The 12,697-nt window shown below is 50.0% G+C and overlaps 2 protein-coding genes across 2 annotated transcripts in view; one reads left to right on the top strand and one right to left on the bottom strand.

The window, feature by feature from the left end:
* Positions 1-5,574, top strand: part of LOC125518089 (uncharacterized membrane protein YjcL-like) — a 42,315-nt gene extending 36,741 nt beyond the window's left edge. Inside the window, exons 7-10 of the mRNA XM_048683030.1 lie at positions 3,591-4,032; positions 4,156-4,385; positions 4,512-4,622; positions 4,711-5,574. Of these exons, the coding sequence (XP_048538987.1) occupies positions 3,591-4,032; positions 4,156-4,385; positions 4,512-4,622; positions 4,711-5,435 (1,508 nt within the window). The 3' untranslated portion in view covers positions 5,436-5,574. The remainder of the gene's footprint in view (positions 1-3,590; positions 4,033-4,155; positions 4,386-4,511; positions 4,623-4,710) is intronic.
* Positions 5,575-8,850: 3,276 nt separating this feature from the next.
* On the bottom strand, positions 8,851-11,986 carry LOC125522889 (putative leucine-rich repeat receptor-like serine/threonine-protein kinase At2g24130). Its single transcript, XM_048687934.1, has 3 exons — positions 9,980-11,986; positions 9,304-9,775; positions 8,851-9,197 (listed from the first exon to the last, which is right to left on the bottom strand). The coding sequence occupies exons 1-3, from the start codon at positions 11,984-11,986 to the stop codon at positions 8,851-8,853; spliced, it is 2,826 nt and encodes a 941-aa protein (XP_048543891.1).
* Positions 11,987-12,697: the final 711 nt, after the last annotated feature.

Below are 12,697 nucleotides of genomic sequence, written 5' to 3'. Positions count from 1 at the left end.
ATCTCATCCGGGACTCCGAACAACATTCGGTAACCACGTATATCTATTCCCTATAATCCTAGCATCATCGAACCTTAAGTGTGTAGACCCTACGGGTTCGGGAACCATGCAGACATGACCGAGACAACTCTCCGGTCAATAACCAACAGCGGAATCTGGATACCCATGTTGGCTCCCACATGTTCCACGATGATCTCATCAGATGAACCATGATGTCAAGGATTCAATCAATCCCGTATACAATTCCCTTTGTCCATCGGTATGATACTTGCCCGAGATTCAATCGTCGGTATCCCGATACCTTGTTCAATCTCGTTACCGGAAAGTCTCTTTACTCGTTCCGTAACACATCATCCCATGATCAACTCCTTGGTCACATTGTGCACATTACGATGATGTCCTACCGAGTGGGCCCAGAGATACCTCTCCGTTTACACGGAGTGACAAATCCCAGTCTCGATTCGTGCCAACCCAACAGACACTTTTGGAGATACCTGTAGTGTACCTTTATAGCCACCCAGTTACGTTGTGACGTTTGGCACACCCAAAGCACTCCTACGGTATCCGGGAGTTGCGCAATCTCATGGTCTAAGGAAATGATACTTGACATTAGAAAAGCTTTAGCATACGAACTACACGATCTTTGTGCTAGGCTTAGGATTGGGTCTTGTCCATCACATCATTCTCCTAATGATGTGATCCCGTTATCAACGACATCCAATGTCCATGGTCAGGAAACCGTAACCATCTATTGATCAACGAGCTAGTCAACTAGAGGCTTACTAGGGACATGGTGTTGTCTATGTATCCACACATGTATCTGAGTTTCCTATCAATACAATTCTAGCATGGATAATAAACGATTATCATGAACAAGGAGATATAATAATAACCAATTTATTATTGCCTCTAGGGCATATTTCCAACATGTGAACCCATCTTGGATGAGTCAAACACAGGGGGAAGGGCTTCCTGGCAATATCCGGCATACTAGTAATCGATTATTTGGCCTTTTGTGATCGAACAACCTATGAACAGTTGTAGCCTACATAACCTACCTACCCAGACCAAGGGAACAAGGTATCAGATCACTGTAGTTCTAGACCCCTTTTTTCAAATAAAGGAAGTGACAACGTTTGTCCGAAGAGGTTGAATCAATAGTAAGAAGATACCACCCAAGCACAGAATCCGAAATAACAATCAGGAATGGGACTAGGAGAATGAGGTCCAATTTACGGAGTAAAGTTGTAATTGGGCTTAGTGCTTCGATTGCGCCTTAGGACTGGGACTGATAGGTAAATGCCCCTTGCTCAACCAATGAAGGCGGGTTGGGCTTTTCTTTCTTTTGTTTAGGATTGGCAAAAGGATGGCTGCCTGGGCTTCAAAGCTGTTAGAGAATGCGCTCTTATCACTACAGGGACGCGAGAGAAATTCCTGCATCGTCGAGCTCAGACAATGAACTAGATGGTAAACATCATTTTAGTTGCAGTGATCAAAACACAGACCAAAATGATGCAAGCCAAGAGCAACAAACCGTGAAAAGCGAGAACGGACCACGCCATGATCATGTGCAGATCGAAATAGGAGTAACATTCTCAAATTCATAAAAACAGACAGCTACACATAGGGAGCGGCTTACAACAGATCCTAACATCTACGGAGCCAGTGACATACATTCACTTGTGATCAAGAATTTGAAGCGCCGAGGCGACGGAGTGCATCACGAAGTGCGCGATCCTCAGCTTTATCTGCCCGCGACGCGGCAGCGGCCGAACCCCGCTCCGCCTTTCGCCCTTGTAGACTCCGATGAGATCGCTGGCACAGACTTTCTCACCCATGGTGGTGAAGGAGGTGTGTGTGACTGAACTTTCTTGGTTGCTTGCTTGCACTTCTGCTTGATGTCTCCTCCCTGCATGGTCTCGTCTATTTATAAGGCTTCAAGGAGCCTTATCTGGATGCAATACATGACAGCTAAATTCTTGCCCCTTTGTCTTATCAATGGAGGGCGCCACGACTGACTTTATTTTGGATAGTGTTCATTTTAGATGTAACCCTATACGTAATGTCTGTTGGTATAAGAAGCTTCTGCGTTCTGTTTTGTCACGGTCATGATTTGGGGCTGTTTGTCCCTCTGTTATCTGCAAATCATTGACCCTTAAACAGACACTGTTTGCCAATCTTGGACACCTGTTGTGTCATGTACATGTATGTGCAGAGCAGAGAATGGCTGCCAACCTGTGATGCCCCAAGATCCAGAGTATTGATCCGCTTATGAAGAATCATCTGGGATTATGTTGCTAATTGTGTGATTATGCTTGTCAATTGGGGGTAGTCAGAAGGTTCCTCCTAGCATCTGTGTTGCTAATCATTTGCATTGTCTTATCTGATGTAGTAGGTGCAGTCTAGTGGTTGGCCTTGACTGGTCTTGGTTTGGACACCTGTATCTGCATGATCCCCCATGGAAGACATTGTGGCCAGCCTTTTGTTGATAGGATAATGCATGGCTGCCTCCTGTGATTGGTCACAAGACTTATGCATCTTTCTTAACATGGCAATTTCCTCCTAATCGCTTGCATTCCATGAATCATGAAAGTAGATTCTGATTAATCAAGGCATGACGATGAAGGCATCAGTTATGATGATACGTTTAAGGACAGAATTATAATTTGCACAAAGGAAAAAGGCCAGGAACAGATGCAGGCCACATAGTACACCAAGACGGTCCAACCGCCCGCATCTTGCATATATACATAGTACAGTATATATTTAGCTCACAAATAAGGTTGCTGTAACCTGTCACATCAAATACTCTCATCTCAGGACCATCTCTAAAAATGTACTAGGACCATAGCTAGGTACTTGGTGTGGTTTATCATGGTACATGGTACAAGGAGATAATTTCGTTGCCAAGAAAAAAAAACATATGTTTCAAGTTCTGAAACAATTGGTGGAAAACTCAATTTGATAAAATATTCTACTATAACACAAATTTTTGTCTCGGAATTATGTATAGACATTTTGACCTTGTTTTATTTCACTCAAAGTTGGAAAAGGTTGACATACAAAAACGGAGACCTGATCCACAGCAATTTGAGTCACCATCAATTTTCCAATACCAACCTTCTTCTTGATAGATTAACTACATGATTGTCTGCTGATTGATGATGAGACCTCTGAATTTTTCTGTTGATCATCTGCATTCCATGGATCTAGAAAGTAGTGTCTGATTAATCAAGACATGATGATGAAGGCATCATAAGCTCTGATGACAGGTTTGAGTATAGAACAAGCAGCCTGCACTACATTTGGAGCCAAGGAAAATGCCAGGAAGCAGACGGATGCCGGCCACAGAGACTATACAAGAAGAGTAGTTCGGCCGGCTGCATCTTGCATCTTAACCAAGCTTTTCAATTGATATTCCTTATTACTATTATTATTTTGAAACAAGATAGTACTCTCTTCGTAAACTAATATAAGAGCATTTAATGATTTAAACGCTCTTATATTAGTTTACAGAGGGAGAATTTCCTAATTATATGTTTTTTGCTTCTCATAAGTAACAACATGCTGTACTAGTGTGGTTGGTACAGAAGACACCAAAAAACATCAGATGCAGAACAAGAAGACAAGAATGTCGCCATCACTTGTCCAATGTTATTTCGGCCGTTGGTTGGGTCGACCTCACGAGCGAGAACACTTGGCCCAGCGCTGCCGTTGCCGCGCCACAACAAACAAACAAGCAGAGGATTTGGATCGCGCGGCCGGCATGGCGCCGCTGGCCGCCTCCCTGCTCCTCCCCTCCCCCTCGCCGCCGTGCCATCTCCTCCTCCGACGCTGCCCCGGCAGCCTCCGGCTGCTAGCGCCTCGGTCACCGCGATTGCCTCTCCGTCGCCTCTCGCGTGACGGCGGCGGCAGCGAGTGCCTGTCTCGGCTCCGGCATGTCCGGCCGCTCCGAGCCGTGCCCGTCATCGCGCCCGGCGACCAGTGGGGCAACTGGGCGTTCCTCCTCTCCGCCGCGGCCTTCGGCACCTGGTAACCGACACGCAAACCACCTGACCTGCCGGCCGAGACCCCTCAGCTCGCGCGCGCTACGTCCGTCCGTCCGTCGCCGCCGTGGAGGACTAGGAGTGATCCATCCGTGTATGTGTTGGTCAGGGCGGAGGAGCGGACGGCGTGGGGCGCGGCGCTGAGCGGGGCGCTGGTGAGCATCCTGGCGGGGCTGGCGGCGTCGTCGGCGGGGCTGGTGGCGCCCGGCGCGCCCGCGCAGGCCGTCGTCATGGAGTACCTGCTCCCCGTCGCCGTGCCGCTCCTGCTCCTCGGCGCCGACCTCCGCCGCGTCGTCCGCACCACCGGCGACCTCCTCAAGGCCTTCCTCATCGGATCAGGTAGGCCCGAAAGACCCTTCTTTTCTTTTGTTTTCTTCTATCCTTAACAGAAACAGTTGAGCAAATCCATGGCCACTGTCACTCTGTACTGTTACAGTTTAGGATGATTGGTGTAATTGGATGTAGTTGCAACTGTAATCGGCACGACGGTGGCTTATCTGCTGTTCCCGATGAGGTCGCTCGGCCAGGACGGCTGGAAGATCGCCGCCGCTCTCATGGGGAGCTACATTGGCGGAGGTAATGGATTTGCTAGATGTAAACTGATGGATGCATTTGATCGATCATGTCTGATGAACGCACTGTGATGTGATCATGGCGGCGGCAGCGGTGAATTTCGTGGCGATCTCGGAGGCGCTGGGCACGACGCCGTCGGTGGTGGCGGCCGGCGTGGCGGCGGACAACCTCATCTCCGCGCTCTACTTCACGGCCCTCTTCGCGCTGGCGTCCAAGATACCGCCGGAGCCCAAGAGCGCCTCCTCCCCGCAGGACGGCGCGGAGCCCCGGGGCAGCATGTCGGTGCTGCACGGCGGCGCGGCGCTGGCGCTCTCGTTCGCGATCTGCAGGGCCGGCACGGCGATCGCGGCGGGGCTGGGCGTGGCCGCCGGCGGCACGCTGCCGTGCGTGACGGCGCTGGTGGTGGCCCTGGCGACGGCGTTCCCGGGCGCGCTGGGCCGGCTCGCGCCGTCGGGGGAGACCATGGCGCTGATCCTCATGCAGGTGTTCTTCGCGGTGGTGGGCGCCAACGGCAGCGTGGTGGACGCGGTGACCAAGGCGCCCGCCGTGTTCGCGTTCGCGGCCGTGCAGGTGGCGGTGCACCTCGCCGTGGTGCTCGGAGTCGGGAGGCTGGCCGGGCTGGACAGGAAGCAGCTGCTCATCGCGTCCAACGCCAACGTCGGCGGGCCGACCACGGCCGCCGCCATGGCGACGGCGAAAGGGTGGGGCTCGCTCGTCGTGCCTGGCATCCTCGTCGGCATCTTCGGGATCTCCATCGCCACGTTCCTCGGCATCGGCTTCGGCATGTTCGTGCTCCGGAGAATGTCCGGCTTCTAGCCAGTGGCTTTCTTTCTTTCTTCTTCGCCTGCTAGAGTAGATTTTTTCGAGGCAATCTGGAGTGTTTTTAACTCTTTTATTTTTGACCGGCGAGTCAAACTTTTTTTTAGGAAATGACATCATGCCTAATTTTATTTCATCTCAAATAACGACAAATCATCTAAAATAAGGCTACGGATAAAAGATGGAGGATTGTCCGTCCACACACACCGTAGGATCAACCCTAGCCCTTCTAGCCAGCTCATGAGCCGCGCGATTCGATTCACGCGCACAATGCTCAAAACTAACATGACCAAAATTATCACAAATCTCAAAGCAATCATTAAGAATAAGGGTCGCTATTGAATTAACTGCTTCTTGATTAATCTCCTTGACCAATGCTGCACAATCTGTGTGAAATAGCAGTTTATGAATACCTAGAGAATTTGCAAATTGCAGACCCTTCTTCGTAGCCATAGCTTCCGTTGTATATGCATCAATTGTTTTACCCATATAGGAGACCTCAGCTGCAATAATATCGCCAGCATCATCTCTCAAGATCATGCCAATGGAAGCAGTACTCCCTTCATACTCAAATGATGCATCTATATTCAGCTTGCCTGTACCCTGCGGTGGTTTAGCCCACATTACCTATCTTGCCAAAAGTTGAACAGTGCCTGCCCGACAAAAGTTAAGAGCAAGAGCTTGTATTGATAAGGCAGAACATTCAAGTTCATGTATCTTTTTCTCCTTTTCCACCCTGTCTCCTTTCCCACCATAGGAACCAACTGGCCACCGCAATCAAACATGATACAGGGATTTGAGCAAGATATAGTGGGTCATCAATCGAAGTACAAATCAGCTCCTCTAGTACAGCTGAACCGGCCTTATCAACATTCAGAGTTCTTTCAACCTTTTCCAATAAACCCAAATTTTCCCAAACCATCTGCACTCGGGCACATTCAAATAAAGCATGCCGAATGTCTTTAGTATACACCTGACACACAGGAGATGCAGTATGAATTTTCATATGCTTGTTAGCAAGAATAGATTTACATGGAATAGCACACATGAAACTTGTTTCACTTGTCATATGCCTAATTATTTGTCTGGGCTGATGTTTAGTGTGATTACATTGTCTTGCGGTATAGTTTTTTTTTTGACAAATGGAATATATTAATATTGCGAAGCTTGCAGTATGTATACTTTTTTTCGACATACGAAATATATTATTATTGAGAAGATACGTATTACAGTATAGTTATTTAATATTGGGTGATCGATCGCCCTGGAGGGGGGGGGGGCTGTTTTAACTCTTTTTGTTTTTGAGTGGTGAGTCAAACTTGTTTCATTTGCCATATGCATATTTGTTTGTCTAGGATGATATTTAGTGTGGTCACATTGCGTTGCAGTCTAATTATTTCTTATGGACCCTATGCCTCATTTGGTCCATAGGGTAGAAAAATCATAGAAAATGAGATGATATGTATCTGAAATCCAATGTAGGTATAGGAAAAGGAAATTCACATCATAGGATTCTATTCCTACAAACCAAAGGGCTCTAAAGATTTTTTTCCTACAGAAATCCTATCCTATGAAATTCCTACTGAATTCCTCGAAACCAAAGGAGACCTAATATAGGGTGATAGATCAATTGGGGGGGGGGGGGGCATCTGCCGATTCGTTCTCCATGGGGGTCGAAGGGTGCACCTGTGTCTTGCTTTTTTGAGAAAAACCTACATCGAATCATTTATTTTAGATGTATACCGAAAATTATAAAATGTGTGTGAAAAGTTTAGACATCGAATCATTTATTTTCAAAAAAATATATGTATTTAAAAAATATTAGATATGAATTTAAAAATGTTCTTGACGTGTACTAAAAATGTACAATGTCTAACAAAAAAATGTAGACATTGAAAAAGAAAAGGGGAAAACAAAGAAAACAAAGGGAAAACAAAAGAAAACCAAATAAAGAAACGAAAGAAGTCTGAAGAGAAAAAAATAAAACCAGAAAACCAGAGCAAAAACAGAGCAAAAAGAAAAAGAAACAAAGAATACTTGAATTTGCATTCTTTAGGTATCTCTAGTGAACGTTGAGTTATTCTCTAGGAATATGAGGTTCCAAGTTCAACTATATGCATGCATGCGACATGATGTTAAGGATGCAACTTGTTAGGGCATGGCCAATGCGACGTCTTAACTGGTGCGTGCACTGGCGGAGCTTCCGCAAGGCCGAGTGGGCCGTGGACCGCCCAGGTTTCGAGAAAAACATAATTTATACAAGATCATGATGCCCAGCCGGCCAGCCCACCAGTAGGCAGTAGTGCAGCTCATTAAAAAAATACAGCAACACGCCAACACAACATCAGCCTCGCAACAACAGGCACGGTCACAACGGACAAGACTTGCCTGCTTCCTTAGTGTGCGCCTATCCGTGCTCCCGCATATGTGGCATAATTTGATTGAAACAAAATAAGGCCCGGTCCCATCCCCTTAAAATTAGGGGAAAGATGATTAGATTAAAAAGAAAAAAAAGAAAAAGACAGCCGTAGGATGAAGTGGGAGCACGGATGAGAGCATGGGGAGGAAGCAGACAAGCCGGATTCGGTCACAACATCACCCGCCGGCGGAAGAGGCGGATGTTTCCGAGAAAATGCTATAGAAAAAAGCAAAAGAAAAGGATTAGCAGCAGACCGTTCCTTGTGTCCTGGTAGATGTGTGGGAAAGTAAGAGAGAGGAAGAAACATGGGACCCACAAGACTGCTGCTGTTTCTGTTGGGTGATAGTTTTACAAAACCATGGCTCACAGATACAAGGCTACATGAAGACCATGAGACCACCCTATGGTGATGCTTCCATAGTTCATGTCCTTACACTTTATTCTTTTTTAAACACGCCACAGATGCAAAAGCTCTTATATGCGCACATACACTCATCCGCATGAATGGAGGCACATTGTATTCATACGAGTACCTTTGAGAGACTGGGCCACCATCACTCTTTTTGTGGTATCGTGACAACTTCTATTTGCAGTCTTCAACATGTGCCTTCACTAAGTGCTGACATGCAGGCCATGCCTCTACTACATGATCTGTTGCAGCACCGTAGATCGATGACTGAAAACACCACCGGTTCATGTGCTTATACAATTGCATCAAGCCCCGGTGTAACAGTTTAACTCTTTATATAAGATACAAAAGCATACTCAACCATATTACCATCAACTTACAAGGATTGTTTATAACCCGTACTCCCCTACCACACCTGCTGCCTTCTTATTACTTGCACATCTCCTTACGTCGGGCACCCCCGAGTTTTCTGCAAACCCTGCGACTATCTTCATATCGGACGGGGGATGCCACAAGTTTATTGTATAACCTCGATGCTATGAGTCTACCACAATATATATCATGAGTACGTAACCACAAGTATGTCATGAAGAAGACGAATCCTTGAGGAGGGCGATCGCGCGGCACACCTCCACCATGGTGGGCCGCGCCGGCGGCGAGTGCTGAGTGCACGCGATCCCAAGGTCCATCAGCTCGACAATGACGTTGTTCGCTTGTACCGCAGACAACATCGTGTCCGTGGCCGCCAGCAGTGACTGTGCGATAATGGCGGTGACGTCATGCGGGTGGTGCCGCCTCACCCAGCCATGCAACGTGAGTCCCTCCTGGAAGAGCACATCGGTCGGGCGCTTCCCGGTGATCATCTCTAGTAGCATCACGCCGAAGCTGTACACGTCGCCTTCTGTTGAAGGATGGCCTCCTAGCCCGTACTCTAAATCCACGCAACAAGAACGCCATGATGAAAATGTTAAGAGAAGAACGTCACATGCATTTACGCTACTTATATGCTATGTTCATTCGGTTGTGTTGTAAATTACCTGGTGCGATGTAGCCCACAGAACCTTGCAACAATCCGGCAGTGGAGTTGCAGGGATCGGCAAAGCCTGCGTTGTCGTTGTCGCCCATGTCCTTGACCAGCTGCGCGATGCCGAAGTCAGCCACAATGGCCGTCATGTCGTCGTCGAGGAGCACATTGCTGGGCTTAAGGTCGCAGTGTACGACGCGGACGGGTGCGTAGTGATGTAGGTAGGTGAGCCCCTCGACTATGTCGCCGGCGATGCCAACCAGCCATGCGACGTCCATGCCACGTCCGGGGCCGCCGTCACGCGGGTAGAGGTGCTTTTCTAGGCTACCATTGGTCATCAGCGGGAGCACGATCGCGTGGAAGTCCGACTGGCTGCATGTGGTGACCACACGCAGCAGGTTCCGGTGCCGCGTCCGCCTCAGCACATCGCATTCCCGCTTGAAACTCCGGGAGACCTCGCCGCCTCCGGTATTGGGGTCGAGCACCTTGACGGCGACACGCGTGCCGTTGCGGAGCGTCCCCTCGTAAACGCGCCCGAATTGCCCCGCGCCGATCAGCCTTGAGTGTTCGAACCCGGCAGTCGCCTCGTAGAGCTCCCGTTGAGAGATCCTCGGGTAGTCCCCCCTCGTGCTGGGCTCGCATGGTAGCAACGGTGAGTGCCGCCTGTCTTGTCCCACGGCGCGGCACACGGCAAGCCCAATGATTGCCATCGTGAAGCTCGCGACTGTGCCAACGACGAGCAACACCACTCGCCGGTTATGGAGCAAGTTGCGCTTCGCACCGCTGCACCTAGGCAACCCAGGCGTCATCGACGCCGTCCCCGCACATAGTCTGTCATTGCCGAGGAACGCGTCCGCCCGAAATCCTGCAAAGGCCCCGCCGCTCGGCACCTCGCCTGAGAAGTCGTTGTATGAAAAGTTAACACGCAGCAGCGACGCCACCTTCTCCAAGGATTGAGGGAGGGTCCCCGTGAGGCCATTGCAGGACACGTCGAGGTACTTGAGCTCGATGCAGCTGCCGAGCTGCGGCGGGATCGTGCCGGAGAGCTGGTTTGATGACAGGTTAAGCAATTGCAACCTAACCATCTCGCCGATGGTCACCGGGATCGCGCCAGACAACAAGTTGCCCGCGAGGTTGAGGTTGAGCAATCCGCTCAGCCTAGATAAGCCAGCTGGGATCTTGCCTTGCAACATGTTGTTGGAGAGATCAAGATTTTCCATCGTCACACATTGCACGATGCTCGGCGGAATGGCGCCGGTGAGCCGGTTTTGCGAAAAATTGACGACCCCGAGCCACGGGATCATGCCAAGGGATAGCGGGATATCACCGGAGAGCAGGTTGTTTGAGAGGTGCAGCTGCTCGAGCTGCCGCATGCTGGAGATGCCCTGTGGGATGGAGCCGTTGAGGAGGTTATGGGAGAGGTTGAGGGTGTTGAGGTTTGTGAGGTTGGAGATGTTTGCCGGGATCGGGCCAAAGAGTCTGTTAAACTGAAGGTGGAGCTGCATGAGGCCGGGAGCGAGGCGACCGACGACAGGCGGGATCGTGCCGGCGATGTCATTCCCGGCGACGCCGAGCTCCTTTAGCGCGGTGCAGTTGGTAAGCGAGGCGAAGAATGGTTCAAGGCCGGTGTTGTTCCGCGAGTTCGCGAGGTGGTTGAACGACAGGTGCAAATACTCGAGGTTGCTCATGCCGCTGAACATGTCATCCCGCGGCAGCTCGCCGGTGAGGAAGTTCGATTGCAGTAGCAGCCATCGGAGCTTCGTTGAGTTTGACAGTGAGCGGGGGATGACGCCATGGAGTTTGTTGGACCGCAACACGAGGGATGTCAACTCAGGGAGTGGGCAATCCGCTCGGATGGGGATCTTGCCGCCGAGAAAGTTTGACGACATATCAATGTAGTGCAAGGCGGAGAGGTTGCAGAAGATAGCAGACGGGATATGCCCGGAGAGGTTGTTGTCGCCGAGATTTAGGTATACCAAGCGCCGAATATGCGAGAGCTCCACCGGAATCGATCCCTCCAATTGGTTTCCGCTGAGGCTGAGCTGCGTCAGCCGAGAAAGCTTCCCGAGCTCCTGCGGCACCGCTCCAGAGAAGACGTTCTCGGAGAGATCGAGGATGCTGAGTCTCGAGAGGTTGCCGAGCTCCGGCGGGACCGCCCCGGTGAGCGTGTTCGACGACAAATCGAGAAACTTGAGGCGTGATAGGTTGCCAAGCTCCGGCGGGACCATCCAGGCGAGCATGTTCAATGACACGTCGAGAAACTTTAGGCGGGAGAGGTTACCGAGCTCTGGCGGAATCATCCCGGAGAGCATGTTCAAGGACATGTCGAGAAACTTGAGGTAGGAGAGGTTGCCGAGCTCCGGTGGGACGCTGCCGGTGAAGTGGTTGCCGGAGAGGTTGAGTGTCCTGAGGTGCGAGAGGTTGCCAAGCGCGGGCACGACCCTGCCAGAGAGCTTCTGTTCACTTAGTATTAACTTGACGACATGGCGCTCCGTGTCGCAAGCAACACCGGTCCAGTTGCACACGTCCGGCGAGCCCCAGCCGGCGAGCGCTCCATTGGGGTCGCCGGACACGCCGGCCTTGAAGACCAAAAGCACGGAGCGGTCGTCCTCTTCTCCCAGGAGAGCTGGGCTTGCGGTGTGGAGGAAGAAGAAGAGGAGAAATGTGAGGATGGGGGCCGTGATTGGCCTGGCCATGAGATGAGAGCACGCGCCGGGTAGCTTGGAGCTGGTGGTCGAGCTCGGAATCAGATCGGAGCTAAGCAAAATGGGTCGGTGATGGTTAGAGCAAGATTTGCTGCACAGCGCGGGCAGGGTTTTATAAAGGTTGGAGGTCGAGCGCCTGCCTAACTAATTTAGGGTTTGGATACGATCTGCATGCATGGCTGTGGGGCCGGCCTGGTGGTTTGGATACGGTCTCACGGGATATCTAATCCACGGATGCGACTAATTAGCGTACAAAAATGCTACAATTAGCGTCTCAACGGCTAATCATGCATGCATGTATGTGTATGCCTGCGTGCAAGGTTTTCCTTTGGGTTACCACTTCATGGTAACTCCACGGGTATATGTAAGCTTAAACTCTACTCCCCTTCCCCCAAAATATAGGATTTTTTTATGTCCTTCTACGTATGACTTTGACTACGTACAAGTCTTATGGGGGTAGACTTGACTTATCAATGATATTCAATATCTAAGAACTAACCCTGGTTAGTGGTTGAATGGTTAGGAGGACAGTGGTATTTCTAGCATATTAGGGTTTAAATCATAGTGCTCACATTATTTCTGTATTCATTTCAGGATCTCTAGCGATGCGCGTTCAGTGGGAGAAGACATTCTCAATCTCTCGAAGGTGCTTATAGCGGTAGGGTCTGCGTGTGTGTTCATAGAAATAAGTGTATCCGCGCA

Source organism: Triticum urartu, chromosome 7 (assembly GCF_003073215.2).
Source record: "Triticum urartu cultivar G1812 chromosome 7, Tu2.1, whole genome shotgun sequence".
Taxonomy (NCBI): Eukaryota; Viridiplantae; Streptophyta; class Magnoliopsida; order Poales; family Poaceae; genus Triticum; species Triticum urartu.
The sequence above is the reverse complement of the archived record's forward strand: the minus strand, read 5'-3'. Positions and strand labels throughout refer to the sequence as shown.

Bases quoted from the DNA above. Each gene is read 5' to 3' on its own strand.
- LOC125522889 (XM_048687934.1), bottom strand. From the start codon at position 11,986: ATGGCCAGGCCAATCACGGCCCCCATCCTCACATTTCTCCTCTTCTTC. The intron at 9,776-9,979 runs GTGTGCCGCGCC...GTCGCCGTCAAG, and splicing joins TGGCAATCATTGGGCTTGCC to GTGCTCGACCCCAATACCGG. The intron at 9,198-9,303 runs GTAATTTACAAC...GCGTGGATTTAG, and splicing joins TGTGGGCTACATCGCACCAG to AGTACGGGCTAGGAGGCCAT.